This window comes from Zingiber officinale, chromosome 9A (assembly GCF_018446385.1).
Source record: "Zingiber officinale cultivar Zhangliang chromosome 9A, Zo_v1.1, whole genome shotgun sequence".
In the NCBI taxonomy this organism is placed as follows: domain Eukaryota; kingdom Viridiplantae; phylum Streptophyta; class Magnoliopsida; order Zingiberales; family Zingiberaceae; genus Zingiber; species Zingiber officinale.
Window position 1 is genome coordinate 112,898,753 of NC_056002.1, and position 11,798 is coordinate 112,910,550.

The following is an 11,798-nucleotide window of genomic DNA, read 5'->3' on the forward strand; positions in this document are numbered from 1 at the left end:
TTTCACCCTAACATAAAATATCCTATTTTACCCTAACATAAAATATTTTCTCTTTCACCCAAATTCACAACTATTATTTATATACCCAATCAAAATATTAATAAATTCTTTTCCAGAGTCAAATTTACTTAATTCTAAAGCACAAGCCATTTAAATCTTCCGTAAACCGTTCAACGCTTCCACCTTCTTAAAAACAAAAAAACAAAAACTAATCGCACCCTATCTTCGTCCACCAAAATTTCCTTCTCGCGGGCCAACGGTCGCTTCTTATGCCAGCCTGGCGCCACGTGTCCCAATCTTAGATTTTAGCATTCCGCAAATAGAACCGAGCCGGTGTCGGCAACTCTCCTTTAAAATCCCATCCCCAATTCCCCATCGGCTGCTCCGCCATGGCGTCGCCTCCTTCCGCCCTGCGCGTCGCCGTCCTCGCTTGCTCCCTCCTCGCCTGTGCTCTCGCCTACCGCCGTCCGCAACCAAGGGGCGCCCTCTTCGTCCCCCTCGCTGACGACGCCGACCGCCTCACTCCCCAGCAGGTACATCATTCGCTAGAGCCATTTCGCGTAAATTTGGACCGGTCGTCACTACAGATCTGGTCCAGGTCCATGTATCGCTAGTGGGGGAAGACAGAATCAGGATAACATGGATCACCGAGGACGACGGCCCATCGGTGGTGGAATACGGCAGCCAGTTTTCTCTCAATGCCACCGGCTCTTCCGACACCTACTCCTACCTACTTTACCGCTCCGGCCATATTCATGACGTCGTCACCGGCCTACTGAGTCCCAGCACGGTGTACGACTACCGATTGGGCACGAACTCCGCTCGCAACTTTTCGTTGAAGACCCCACCGAAATCCTTGCCCTTCGAGTTCGCCGTCGTCGGTGCGTTATTTCCCACCTTTTTCTGCGGTTTTTTCCCCTGCTAATTTGTATGAAAATGGAGTATGTTAAGATCGTCGGTGCGAAACAGGGGATTTGGGTCAGACAGAGTGGACGGGCTCGACCCTGAACCATTTGGCTGCGGCGGACTACGACGTGCTGCTGCTCCCCGGCGACCTCTCCTACGCCGACATGGAGCAGCCGTTGTGGGACTCATTCGGTCGGCTGGTGGAGCCGCTGGCGAGCTCCCGGCCGTGGATGGTGACGCAGGGGAACCACGAGATCGAGAGGATCCCCCTCCTCCAACCGAAAAAGTTCGTCGCGTACGAGGCGCGATGGCGCATGCCGTACGACGCCGACCCAGCCACCTCCTCCGGCTCCAACCTCTTCTACTCCTTCGACGTCGCCGGCGGAGCCATCCATGTGATCATGCTCGGCTCCTACGCAGACTTCCACACAGGAACCCCGCAGCGGTCGTGGCTGGCTGCTGACCTCGCTAGGCTTGAGCGGCGGCGGCCGCAGTGGGTGGTGGCGGTGATCCACGCGCCGTGGTACAACTCGAACGACGCGCACCGCGAGGAGGGCGAGGAGATGCGGCAGGCGTTAGAGGCGATGCTGTACGAGGCGCGGGTGGACGTGGTGTTCGCCGGGCACGTGCATGCGTACGAGCGGTTCGAGCGCGTGTTCAATGGCAGCTCCGACTTTTGCGGGCCGGTGCACATCACCATCGGCGACGGCGGGAACAGAGAGGGACTCGCGACCCAGTACCGGGACCCGCAGCCGGCGATCTCGCTGTTCAGGGAGGCCAGCTTCGGGCACGGCCGATTCAAGGTGGAGAACGCAACGCATGCACTGTGGACGTGGCACCGGAACGACGACGACGTGGCGGTGACGGCGGACCAGGTGTGGATCACCAGCTTGGCATCTGATCCGGCTTGTCAAAGGAAACGGTGAAAAAAAACCCATCGATCGACGAACAAATTAATGGGATTGAAACAAACAATTCCTTTAATTGTTGAAAAATCCAGTTTGATCTGTTGTAGATTCGCTCAGGAATCTTATTAACCTCATCTTGAGGCGATTAACTAGGCCGATACCATCGATTAAGATATTACTGTAAAATTCCATTTAGAATCTACCTAATTGAAGATTCATCTACTATCTGCTGAATCAGAAAATCTATTGGGATAATATATTCCTAAATTGTTGGAAGTTTCAACAGTTCACGACAAGAGAGACCTCTCACAAGTCACAAACCAGTTTTTGACAGTTCTATTGTAGCTTTGGAGTATGCTTGTTGGTGAGGACAACTTCTGTGTTTTGGTGTCACGGACCTATGGAAAATTATTCTAATATTTAGAGTGGGTCTATTAGAGTGGTTATGGTTGCATTAGGTGGTGGCTCAGATCTTGGGAAGGAACAAATCAAGCATTATTATATGTTGTTTTGGTTTAGAAGGATATCCCAATGATAATGTATGTAGATAAAGTTAGAACATTGAGAGAATAATTTCTCACTGACAAACAATTGGGATTATTAATATCGTGGTGACCACATAGAGGACTCAGAAGAGATGATAAGAATTGTTTAAGATTAAAGAGACCATATTATGATAGCTTAAAAGATGAAGGTGGATTGTTGATCATGGAGTTTCATCCAAGATTGTGGAATATTTATGATAGCATATAGTATTCTTTCCTGAGAATGCTCTGCGTTGATTAATTATAGTTTTTATGGATGATATCGAAATGTAGCAGTTCTTGCGAATATTTAATAATGGAGAAGGGTGACAATGTCAGTTGACTAATTATGTTTCCATTGCTTGATATGCACAAAAAGATTCATGCCAACCCATAACCATACGTTGATATGGGTCGACATTGATGATGAAATTCATAACATTAATTTTCACGAGGATTGGACGATGCGAGTTTCAAGGAAGACGAATCATTGAAAACACATCAGAATTCTAATCATTTCTAGCAAATCTTTAACACAATAATTTAAACATCACATTGATCAAAATGGTACAAAATTAACTCTTATAGCCAGGGTTGAATAGAGGTACCTTTCTTGTTTCTGATCAAATTGATAGTGTGTAAAATGATCACGTCATAACCATCCAGCTTCAATATCAACTCCAACTGCAATAACGATGCCAACAGCTGCAGCCATCTCTCAAATCATTGTACAAATATGGACTAGTGGCTGGAAAAAGAAGCCATAAGAAACAAAGCACACCAGCTGCAGCTGCTAAAGTTGCTAACCCTGCAAGTTGAAATATATGTGCTTTTATCTTTTTGCGCTAAACACAAAATGCCAATGCAAACCAACATTTATCCAACCAAGAACAATGTTAACAATAATAAATGAAGGTTTTAATATAACAAAGAGAAAGGCAGTAACAGATGATTCTAGCAGCTTCTAGCAAATAAAGGGGGCGTGCTAACGTGAACACAAAAGAATTGTATGGAATAAAATACATCTTCAAATTCAATTTTGCTGATATATCATATCAGGGCATTTCATTATATTCGCTAAACGTCCCAACAGAGTGCTTGATTCCAAACTTATGATTGCTCAAATAACGATAAATGATTTAAAACGGTTAATACTCAATTTCTAGTTTAAATTCGAAATTTGATATTTGAAAGTCAATGAGTACAAAAGAAAATGTTAAAATATGAACTCAAATAATATATCTAATGACTTTCTAGTCCAAGCAAAAAAAAAAACTTCAAAATGGAAGTGTTGTGCGTTAGCGGTAGGAAATCTCAGATTAATATAATTGATTAATGGAATTGTGATTTAATATCTTATCATGTTCTGCCATAATTATAGGCTTGCTTCGGATTTAAAGATATTTGGTTGGAACAATTGACTTTTAGTTATTTCTTTTAGAACTGATGGTGCGTACTGATTATTCCTATCATTCAACTCTTGTTTCATGGCTTTAGAACCAAAGTTAAACTGGCATAATCAGAAGTGATAGACAATTATTCTTCCATCACACTCTAGGCAACGCTCCCTTAATAACCATCCAAACCCTCATTTTTGCTAATATGATATTTTCCATTGACCATGATTTTATGCGAAATAGACTATACTGAAGCATAATTCACTATGGTAGTTAGTAGCCATAAGCCACAAAACGACAAACATACTGTGCAAAAGGCTGCAAAATAGATTCTACTCAAATTGATATGAAGTTTGAAGCTAAATTATCTTAATCAGATTAGGGTCCAAACCTTTTGTCCTTGGACATGACAGCACTGGCAAGCCCATCACATTACAAAATACATGGGCAACTATGGGAGATATTAAGTTCCCTGCAGACAGTGCTATAGTTAAGTGCTGGACACTGTATAACATCTAGAAAATGCAAAAAAAATAAATAAATAAACATAAGCAAGCTATGTTGGAACTCCTTTCTACTATGGAAATTTTAAATTCACTATGAGCCAATGGTATATAGTCCGTCTGAACAAAAAGAATAGCTAAAATCATTTTCAGCAAAGAAAATAGTAGTTTTTTTTCCATTTTTAACTCCTTATCTAGAAAATGTTATAAGTGTTGTCTTTCATTGATCAAAGTAAGACAAACAAGAGTTGAAGAATTTATGGAGTCTACATCACTTGAGCAAACATATAGAAAAGAACTAGTAGTTTTTTTTTTCATTTTTAATTGCTCTTGGAGAAATTTTAAATTTTTCAATAGCCACCACTAATTATTGCTTCTTTTCCGATCTAAGCAACTACAACAGTAGAAGAATCTTATGCTGCCTACACCACTTGTTAAGCATATGTAAACCAAACACTATTTACAAGAAGATACAAGGTAAAAGAAGCTTCAATATTCATACTTTCCCCCTGAGTATTATATAAAAGAGGTGGTATTGCATTTTATGACAAAATATGAGACATTACAAACCTGTTCGAATGAAGAGAAAGGATGCAAACCATCCAAAAATCACAGTATAGCCAAGCTGAAGACCTGGCACAAACCATAAATAGTTTATGTCACAGATAAGAAATGGTAGATAAAGCTTGAAATAGAACTTTGTGAAATCTAAGTGACGTTGAATAAAACTTCAAATAAGTACCTACGATTAGGAAAGCCTTTGTAAATCTATATCTTCTCTGGTAATAAAGCTCCAGAAAATGATTCAAATGTGCTGGAAAAGAAAAAAAAAAAGGAGAGAGAGACAGATTAATGTTTGAGAAGAATCAAAAACAACATAAAGAAAAGTAGAGTTTATTACATGAAGGAACAAGGATTCACATCAACAGTAAAAAATTTGCTTACTACAAAATAGAAATAGACCTAGAGCCATATCAGATTTTTGGTATAAGAGTTTCTATTATCATGTCAAAGAAAGTAAAATAAATAAGGAATTTTGGTACTTGCAATTTACAGATCAAATGAAACATGCATCACAGTTGGTAGATATTGTTCTCAACTCAAAGTTACAAGCTATATCCAGAGAGTGAATCATTTTCAATACCATCAAATTCTCAAAGTTCAAGAACCTTTACATGAAAATTCTAGTTAATATGTTAGTTTAGAAACAAATAACACATTATTATTAAAACTGAAAGCAATCAAAGTTGAGGTACTTAAAAATTACAACTAAATTACCTAAACTGAAGAAAACTGGAGTCAGAAAAATGATACTTGAAGTTCCAAACCCTCCACAAAGAAGCAATGGTATCATACATGCCCTGAAAACAAGCTCTTCAGTAAATGGAGCCTGACCGTAGAAGTTCCTTAGTCAGTTTATCTCAGGTGGTAATTATTACTACAATTTAAAGCAAGGTCAAATGATGCCAAAAAAACAATATATATATATAATATGAAAATTTTAAAATATATTCCTTTATTTTCTAATTAACCAAGCTGAACTGTCTCAAATAAATATGGAAATAAGTAATTAATATAATAAGAAAGAAACTGAACGTGTAGAACCTAAACTAACCATCAGGCTCAGACTCTAGCAAGTGACCCAAACAAATATTTTCAAGTATCAAAAGGTTAACTACATAATAGACCATTGGATAAACACTTCATTGCATGCATTCTATACTTTTTATTGGTGAGAAGGGATGAAAAATATGATATGAAGTTCATTAACACATGGTGCCTTACCACTACATAGTTACGCCAAGCCATGACATTCCGAGCATAAGCAGTGATCCAATCCATACACCTCAGAACACACATGTCAAATCCGCTGCAAGAATTTTCTCTGCTGCTTTCTTTTCGAGAAGCAATCAACTTCCATGTCTTCGATACAAACGATCCTCCATACAGCAGGGAAGTCAGAAGGAGAGGAAAGAAAACAGCTTGGCACTACATAATTAACACGAATTTTCACTTTAGAAGTACAACGAAAGCATCGACCTCGCGATGCTAGAAAACCTAGAAGCACAAACAAGTCGTTGACTTGCCAAGTGGTCGCTCCTGACACCAAAAACACCCAAAACGGATGAAAAATCATCGAGTCTCCCGAGCTGATACAAAAAGAAAATGTCAACCCTGAACCTCTTGGGACGAATGGTAGTGAAATCGACGAGGTGGAAGCACGGCTTACTCCGAGTAGGAACCCACAGGCGACGACCGAGGCGACGGAGGAGACAGCAGCGCAGGCAAAGCGTCGAATGATAAAGCTATCGAGCGACGCCGGAGGAGGGAGGCGAAAGATTACGGTTGGCGAATATAGGGTTGCGACGTAGAAGAATGCCATAGACGCACAAGCGGCCACCGCCACCCCTCCCGAGACGGAGACCGCCGAGGCCACCGCTGGCGAGGGGTCGAATACATAAGGATCCATCGCCGACGATGAAGACAGAACCATGGCGGCCAATGGGTCTTCCGGATCCGCTTAACGAGAGAGCAAGAAACCCAAGTCAGTCTCAGAAAAGCCCCTTCACAGCTCGGCTGCTTTTCATTTGTTTATTTATCAAATTCCCCCCTTGGAAGGGAAGAAGAGCTGAAGAGGCGAGAAAGATATGAGAATGGTAGAGCGAATTGGGCCATGTCAATTTGGATTGAAGCTTCGATTTTGGTAGTCCTGTCAAATAATTCATTAGGTTTAAATTTTATTAATATATTTTAAGGCGGATCTATAGGGGTGAATTAAATTAATTTAATTATTAGAATAAAAAATTATTCAGTTTTACTAATCGTAATGTAATATCAAGATCTTATATGTCGCCCTATATCCAATAATTCTTATATATTAGATATCTCATAATTTGTCAGTTATTTAGATATTCAATCTTATATTTAAGAAATATAAAATATATATATAAATATAATAAAAAATAAAATATTTTAAAATAATAATAAATATTACTCATTAGCAACCATATAGACTATAAAAACATTCAAATGTATTTTATGGCTAACATATTACTCATTAGATATATTGCCAGTAACGATCTAACAGATATTACTCATTAGACAACCACATATTTTGTCCCTGATTTATAGTTTAATTTTTATGAACAAAATAATGTCATGTTGGGTTGGGCAAAACGGTGTCGTTTTGGATGTTTTACAGCAAAGCTATTCGATTCGGTTATCCGTGGTCTTTTTAAAACAGTAAACCGCTTTTGAACTGGACCTGATTAGTTTCACTGTTTTTCAAGCCGATTTTTATTCGGTTTGATTGATTTTTCAGTTTAATTTGGTACAAAAAAGGCGGAATCCGCCGCCCCGACGGCCCCCTACGCCTGCCCCACAGTGATGTAGGAGGAGGGTTAATCAGGATGAATGCTGGGTTGACAAGTGGCTGGGGTTCGAGGCTTTAAGCCGGCAGACGGGGATATTATCCCACATTGCAACCGTCGACACTCGAACCGCTGCGGTCATGGTACAACATCCCAGCCACTTACCAACTGATCCAGCCCCTGGGGATTTTTCAGTTTAATTTGGGGCGATACGAGCGGATTGATCGGGTTGATAAATTGACTGCTCTCCCCTAGTTAAATAGATCGATCCATGCAGATCATGGGCCCAGATGGGCCAGCCCTAAGGTGAGCCCAGATTAGCTGTGGATTGAAAAAAAAAAATTAAAACTAAAATGAAAGACTCAGGGTTTATAAGGTTTATAGGTTTGATCCGTCCAATTCGCAATCTAAAATTAAAATTTTAATCTTTTCTCTATTTTTTTTAATTATTTTTAACGAATTTACGAGTTGATCCACCTACCTTACAAATCGCCTGGATTGAATTCGGAGATTTCTCGATCTATTCCATTCCGCGATGGGTTTTTGATAGACGAGCTACTCTGCTCATGAATGTGTCGATTTGACAACACCATAGAAAAAAAAAAATTCTCAACTTTTTATTTTAAAAGGTCATTAAATATTTTATCCCTCAAAAACATTTTAACGGCCTAACAGACCAACGTTAAGGATGAATTCATCAACATATTCACTGCTTAACTTTGACCCTGAACGGCTATTGATCTGGTTCTGAATTCAGATGAGGGTCGATTGAGATATCATTGATATTGAGGAAGAGACGACGTGGACACCCCTAGCATATGTGCCCAGGAAAACGAACTCCCACAAGGAACTAATAGGCGATGGTGATTAAACCAACGGTACATGGGATCTATGCACACACAGACAAACACAAGGAGCGTTAGAGATCAAAAATTAGAGAAAAAGTCCCCGGCGCAAGCCTTTCGACGCTCAAGTCAGGTACGTTTTGTTGGAACCCTAAGGTTATTTTTAGTGTGATCAACCAAGTTATTTTAAGTTTTGTTATGCTTTGATCCCTGTGTCTAAGTGTGCAGGAGCTTAGGAGCACAGGGAAGTTGAGTGGAAGATGCAGCTAGTAAGAAAGATGACACGGGAGAGAGTCAACGGGTTCGGTGCGTCTAAGGGACGAGGTGCTGCGGAAGAGTACATCGATGGACGAGAAGGACGCACGCGGCGGTCCGAGAGACGAGAAGACCGGGGTGGAAGATTGCTCGATGAGAAGGCTGAAAATTGGGTTCAGGTGAGCCATATTCTGTTGGCCGAAATCACCCAGGAGATCGTAGCGGCAAATGAGTGAAATGGAGCTGCAAGTGCTGCTAGAGATGCCTTCAAAGGCTGTAGAAGGCACCTCCACACCTTCTATGGAAGGCGCCTTCCATGGCTGGAAGACATCTTCGATGAACAATGCAAATGTGCCCTCCATGAGCATGGAAGCCGCCTTCGACAAGGTAATTTTGGTCATTGCGGAAAGGATAAAAGTTTATTCTCTGGCCTCGCTAGAGGCGCCTTCCAGTCCTATGGAAGGCGCCTTCAGCTGCAGATAAGTTTTTCCATGGTCTATAAAAAGACCTCTGGACTTAGGAAAGATGTAGCAACTTTGGTATTCAGTTTCCTAGTCATTTCTGAGCTTTCACTGTGTGTAAAAGGTTTCTCCGCCTTCAACGAAGGAGATTCTTAGTGAGTTTTCATCTGCCTTGGATTAGCAATCATCTAAGTTGTAATCAAGTAAATAGTGGTCTTTTACTTTTTTCTTTTAAGTTATTAATTCTATTTTAATTACTTTATTAATCTGAGTTGAAAGTTGAGAAAGGTGCTTATTTTAGTGTTTCAAACAACTCAACCCTCTCCAGCCAGCCTACCCGAACCAACAAGTGATATCAGAGCCTAACAGCTTCAGGAGGACTAACCGCTGAATGAAGCACACGAGATGGTTGGATCAAGCATCCACCCACCAAAGTTCGAGGGAGATTTCGCCAACAGAAAAAAGAAGATGGAGGTATTTTTTTTCAAAACTAATTTCGATTTACTTTTAATAATGGAATTTAGTTTTGTAGCACCCGAAGGCAAAGAAAAATATCACTGGGCCAAAAAGGAGTAGGTTGATTTCATGGCAAATGACAAAGCAGAGTTCCATCTACTAAGCGTTCTACCGCCACAAGAAGTCAACCAGATCGGAGCCTACGAGTCTACGAAGGAGCTCTAGGAGAAATTCCTGGAACTACACGAAGGAACCTCGAAGGCGAAACTTGCGAGACGGGGTCTTCTCAGAAACCATATCAGCAACATCAAACTAGAACAAGGTGAAACTGTTGCACACCTTCATTCAAGGATCAAGGAGCTCATCACTGGACTCACGAATCTCAGAGAAAAGGTAAGTAACCGAGATTCGCTAAGGTGCGCGCTTAACACATTCCCTAGAAATACTGAATGGGCATCATTAGTATATGCTTATTACATATCTAAGGATTTAGATTTAACTACTTTAGAAGAATTATTTTCTACTTTTGAAGTCCATGAAATGAGATGTACAAATCCGAAGAATGAGCCAAAGTACAACATTGCCTTTAAGGCAGCGATGGACGTGTTGGATCGGGTAGGCCGGTTGGAGAGGGTTGAGTTGCCTGAAACACTAAAACAAACACCTTCTCGATCTTTCGACTCAGGTTAGCAGCAATAGCTAATAAAATTAAACAAAAATAACAACTTAAATAAAATCAGTAAAAGGCTAAGAATTACTTGGTTACAACCTAGATGGTTGTTAATCCAAGGTAGTAGAAAGCTCACTAAGAATCTCCTTCACTGAAGGTAAAGAAGTCTTTTACACACAATAAAAGCTAAGAAAAGACTAGGAAAGTGAATACACAAGTTGTTGCTTCTTTCCTAGGTCCAGGGGTCATTTTATAGCCCTTGAAAATGTAGGAGGATCAATGGTCGGCTTGAAGGGGGGTTGGATAGCTAGGTCACCCCAAAATCAATTTCTTCTCTACAAGAAGGTTAGTACGTAGCGGAATACACTAAACAAAACAATGAAAGCAATCAAGGAAAAATACAAACGCTAACAAGCTCGATATAATGTGGTTCGGAGATTGTTTGCTCCTACTCCACGATGTGTCCTTGAGGTGGACGAGCCCTTGATCCTTCGGTGGATCAGTCCTCGACAATCTCCGGCTAGAGCTTCTCCTTCTCGGTGGAGCAAACCTCTCACAAAGAATCTCTTTCTCTTTACAAGATGTAGTTTAGGTTTAAGAGGAAGAGAGTGAACTTTGGAAGCTTTGGGCAGAGACTAGAAGTTATTCAATGTGCATGAGTAACCTTTTTCATCCCCCAAAGCTCCCCTTAAATAAGTGGAGAGAGTTGATCATCAAATCAACTCAACCCTGACACCAATCGACTGGTCCATGCACCAGTCTACTGATGTAGCCGTTAGACACAGCCAACGACTCTCTGCAGAAGTCATCCTCTGCCAACGGCCATATACCAGTCGACTGGTCACATGACCAGTCGACTGGTCCCTGTAATCGACAAGCACAGAATCATTCTGTGCATTTTGTGAAATAGGATCAGTCGACTGGTCCAATGACCAGTCGACTGGTCCCAGTACATTCTCACACACTGATCCTCGGAGTCGCCTTTGAAGTCCTCTTCCTCGGCCTTCGTCCCTCATATGCACCCAAGCCCGCGGCTCCTCCCCGTGTTATCCTTCACGTTGCCTTGAAGTCCACTTCCCTCGGCTCCACTCCATTGCTCCTCGTCCGGTGGTCCCTTGGATGTTTTCCACACCATCCTTCACCGACTGAAGGATCCGAGCCCTTGGATGAGCTTTCCATACTTGACCGCACCAAGTTCCTCATGTGTTTCTCCAAGTCCTGCACGACTTAAACACATATCAAATACATATGAAAGTCTAACTTAAACCCTTTGACACACACATCAAAACCTAAGTCGATTGCACCAACAATCTCTCCCTTTTTGATGTGTGGCAATATGTTTAAGTTAGGCACAAATAACAACTTTGAAAATTAGAAGCAATATGTAAACATGAAGCATAAAACCAAGCTCCCCCTTAACATATGCTCTCAATCCTTAATTTTCAAAATTTTATACACAAGTATGGGAATAAAGGTTTCTAACTTAAACCTACTCATTTCTC

At 41.1% G+C, this 11,798-nt stretch overlaps 2 protein-coding genes across 3 annotated transcripts; one reads left to right on the forward strand and one right to left on the reverse strand.

Annotated features, from left to right (window-relative positions):
- Positions 1-354: 354 nt before the first annotated feature.
- Positions 355-2,039, forward strand: LOC122020786 (probable purple acid phosphatase 20). The gene is made up of 3 exons (XM_042578807.1): positions 355-533; positions 599-881; positions 970-2,039. Exons 1-3 carry the CDS (start codon positions 390-392, stop codon positions 1,830-1,832), a joined length of 1,290 nt encoding a protein of 429 aa, XP_042434741.1. The 5' UTR covers positions 355-389; the 3' UTR covers positions 1,833-2,039.
- Positions 2,040-2,810: 771 nt separating this feature from the next.
- LOC122020787 (CAAX prenyl protease 2-like) lies at positions 2,811-6,928 on the reverse strand. Of its 2 annotated transcripts, none has more exons than XM_042578809.1 (8): positions 6,469-6,925; positions 6,326-6,388; positions 6,024-6,227; positions 5,517-5,628; positions 4,981-5,052; positions 4,809-4,871; positions 4,127-4,207; positions 2,811-3,146 (listed from the first exon to the last, which is right to left on the reverse strand). In XM_042578809.1, exons 1-8 carry the CDS (start codon positions 6,730-6,732, stop codon positions 3,013-3,015), a joined length of 993 nt encoding a protein of 330 aa, XP_042434743.1. In that variant the 5' UTR covers positions 6,733-6,925; the 3' UTR covers positions 2,811-3,012. The 2 variants fall into 2 exon arrangements, with proteins under 2 accessions (XP_042434743.1, XP_042434744.1); XM_042578810.1 differs by having other exon boundaries at positions 3,009-3,146; positions 4,127-4,250; positions 6,469-6,928.
- Between the last annotated feature and the right edge of the window lie 4,870 nt (positions 6,929-11,798).

Coding starts and splice junctions, on each gene's coding strand:
- LOC122020786 (XM_042578807.1), top strand. CDS start 390: ATGGCGTCGCCTCCTTCCGCCCTGCGCGTCGCCGTCCTCGCTTGCTCC. Junction 534..598: donor ACCGCCTCACTCCCCAGCAG/GTACATCATTCG, acceptor GATCTGGTCCAG/GTCCATGTATCGCTAGTGGG. Junction 882..969: donor CTTCGAGTTCGCCGTCGTCG/GTGCGTTATTTC, acceptor GGTGCGAAACAG/GGGATTTGGGTCAGACAGAG.
- LOC122020787 (XM_042578809.1), bottom strand. CDS start 6,732: ATGGTTCTGTCTTCATCGTCGGCGATGGATCCTTATGTATTCGACCCC. Junction 4,872..4,980: donor AAAGGCTTTCCTAATCGTAG/GTACTTATTTGA, acceptor GGTTTGTGCCAG/GTCTTCAGCTTGGCTATACT. Junction 3,147..4,126: donor GTCATGTCCAAGGACAAAAG/GTTTGGACCCTA, acceptor TTCAACTTGCAG/GGTTAGCAACTTTAGCAGCT.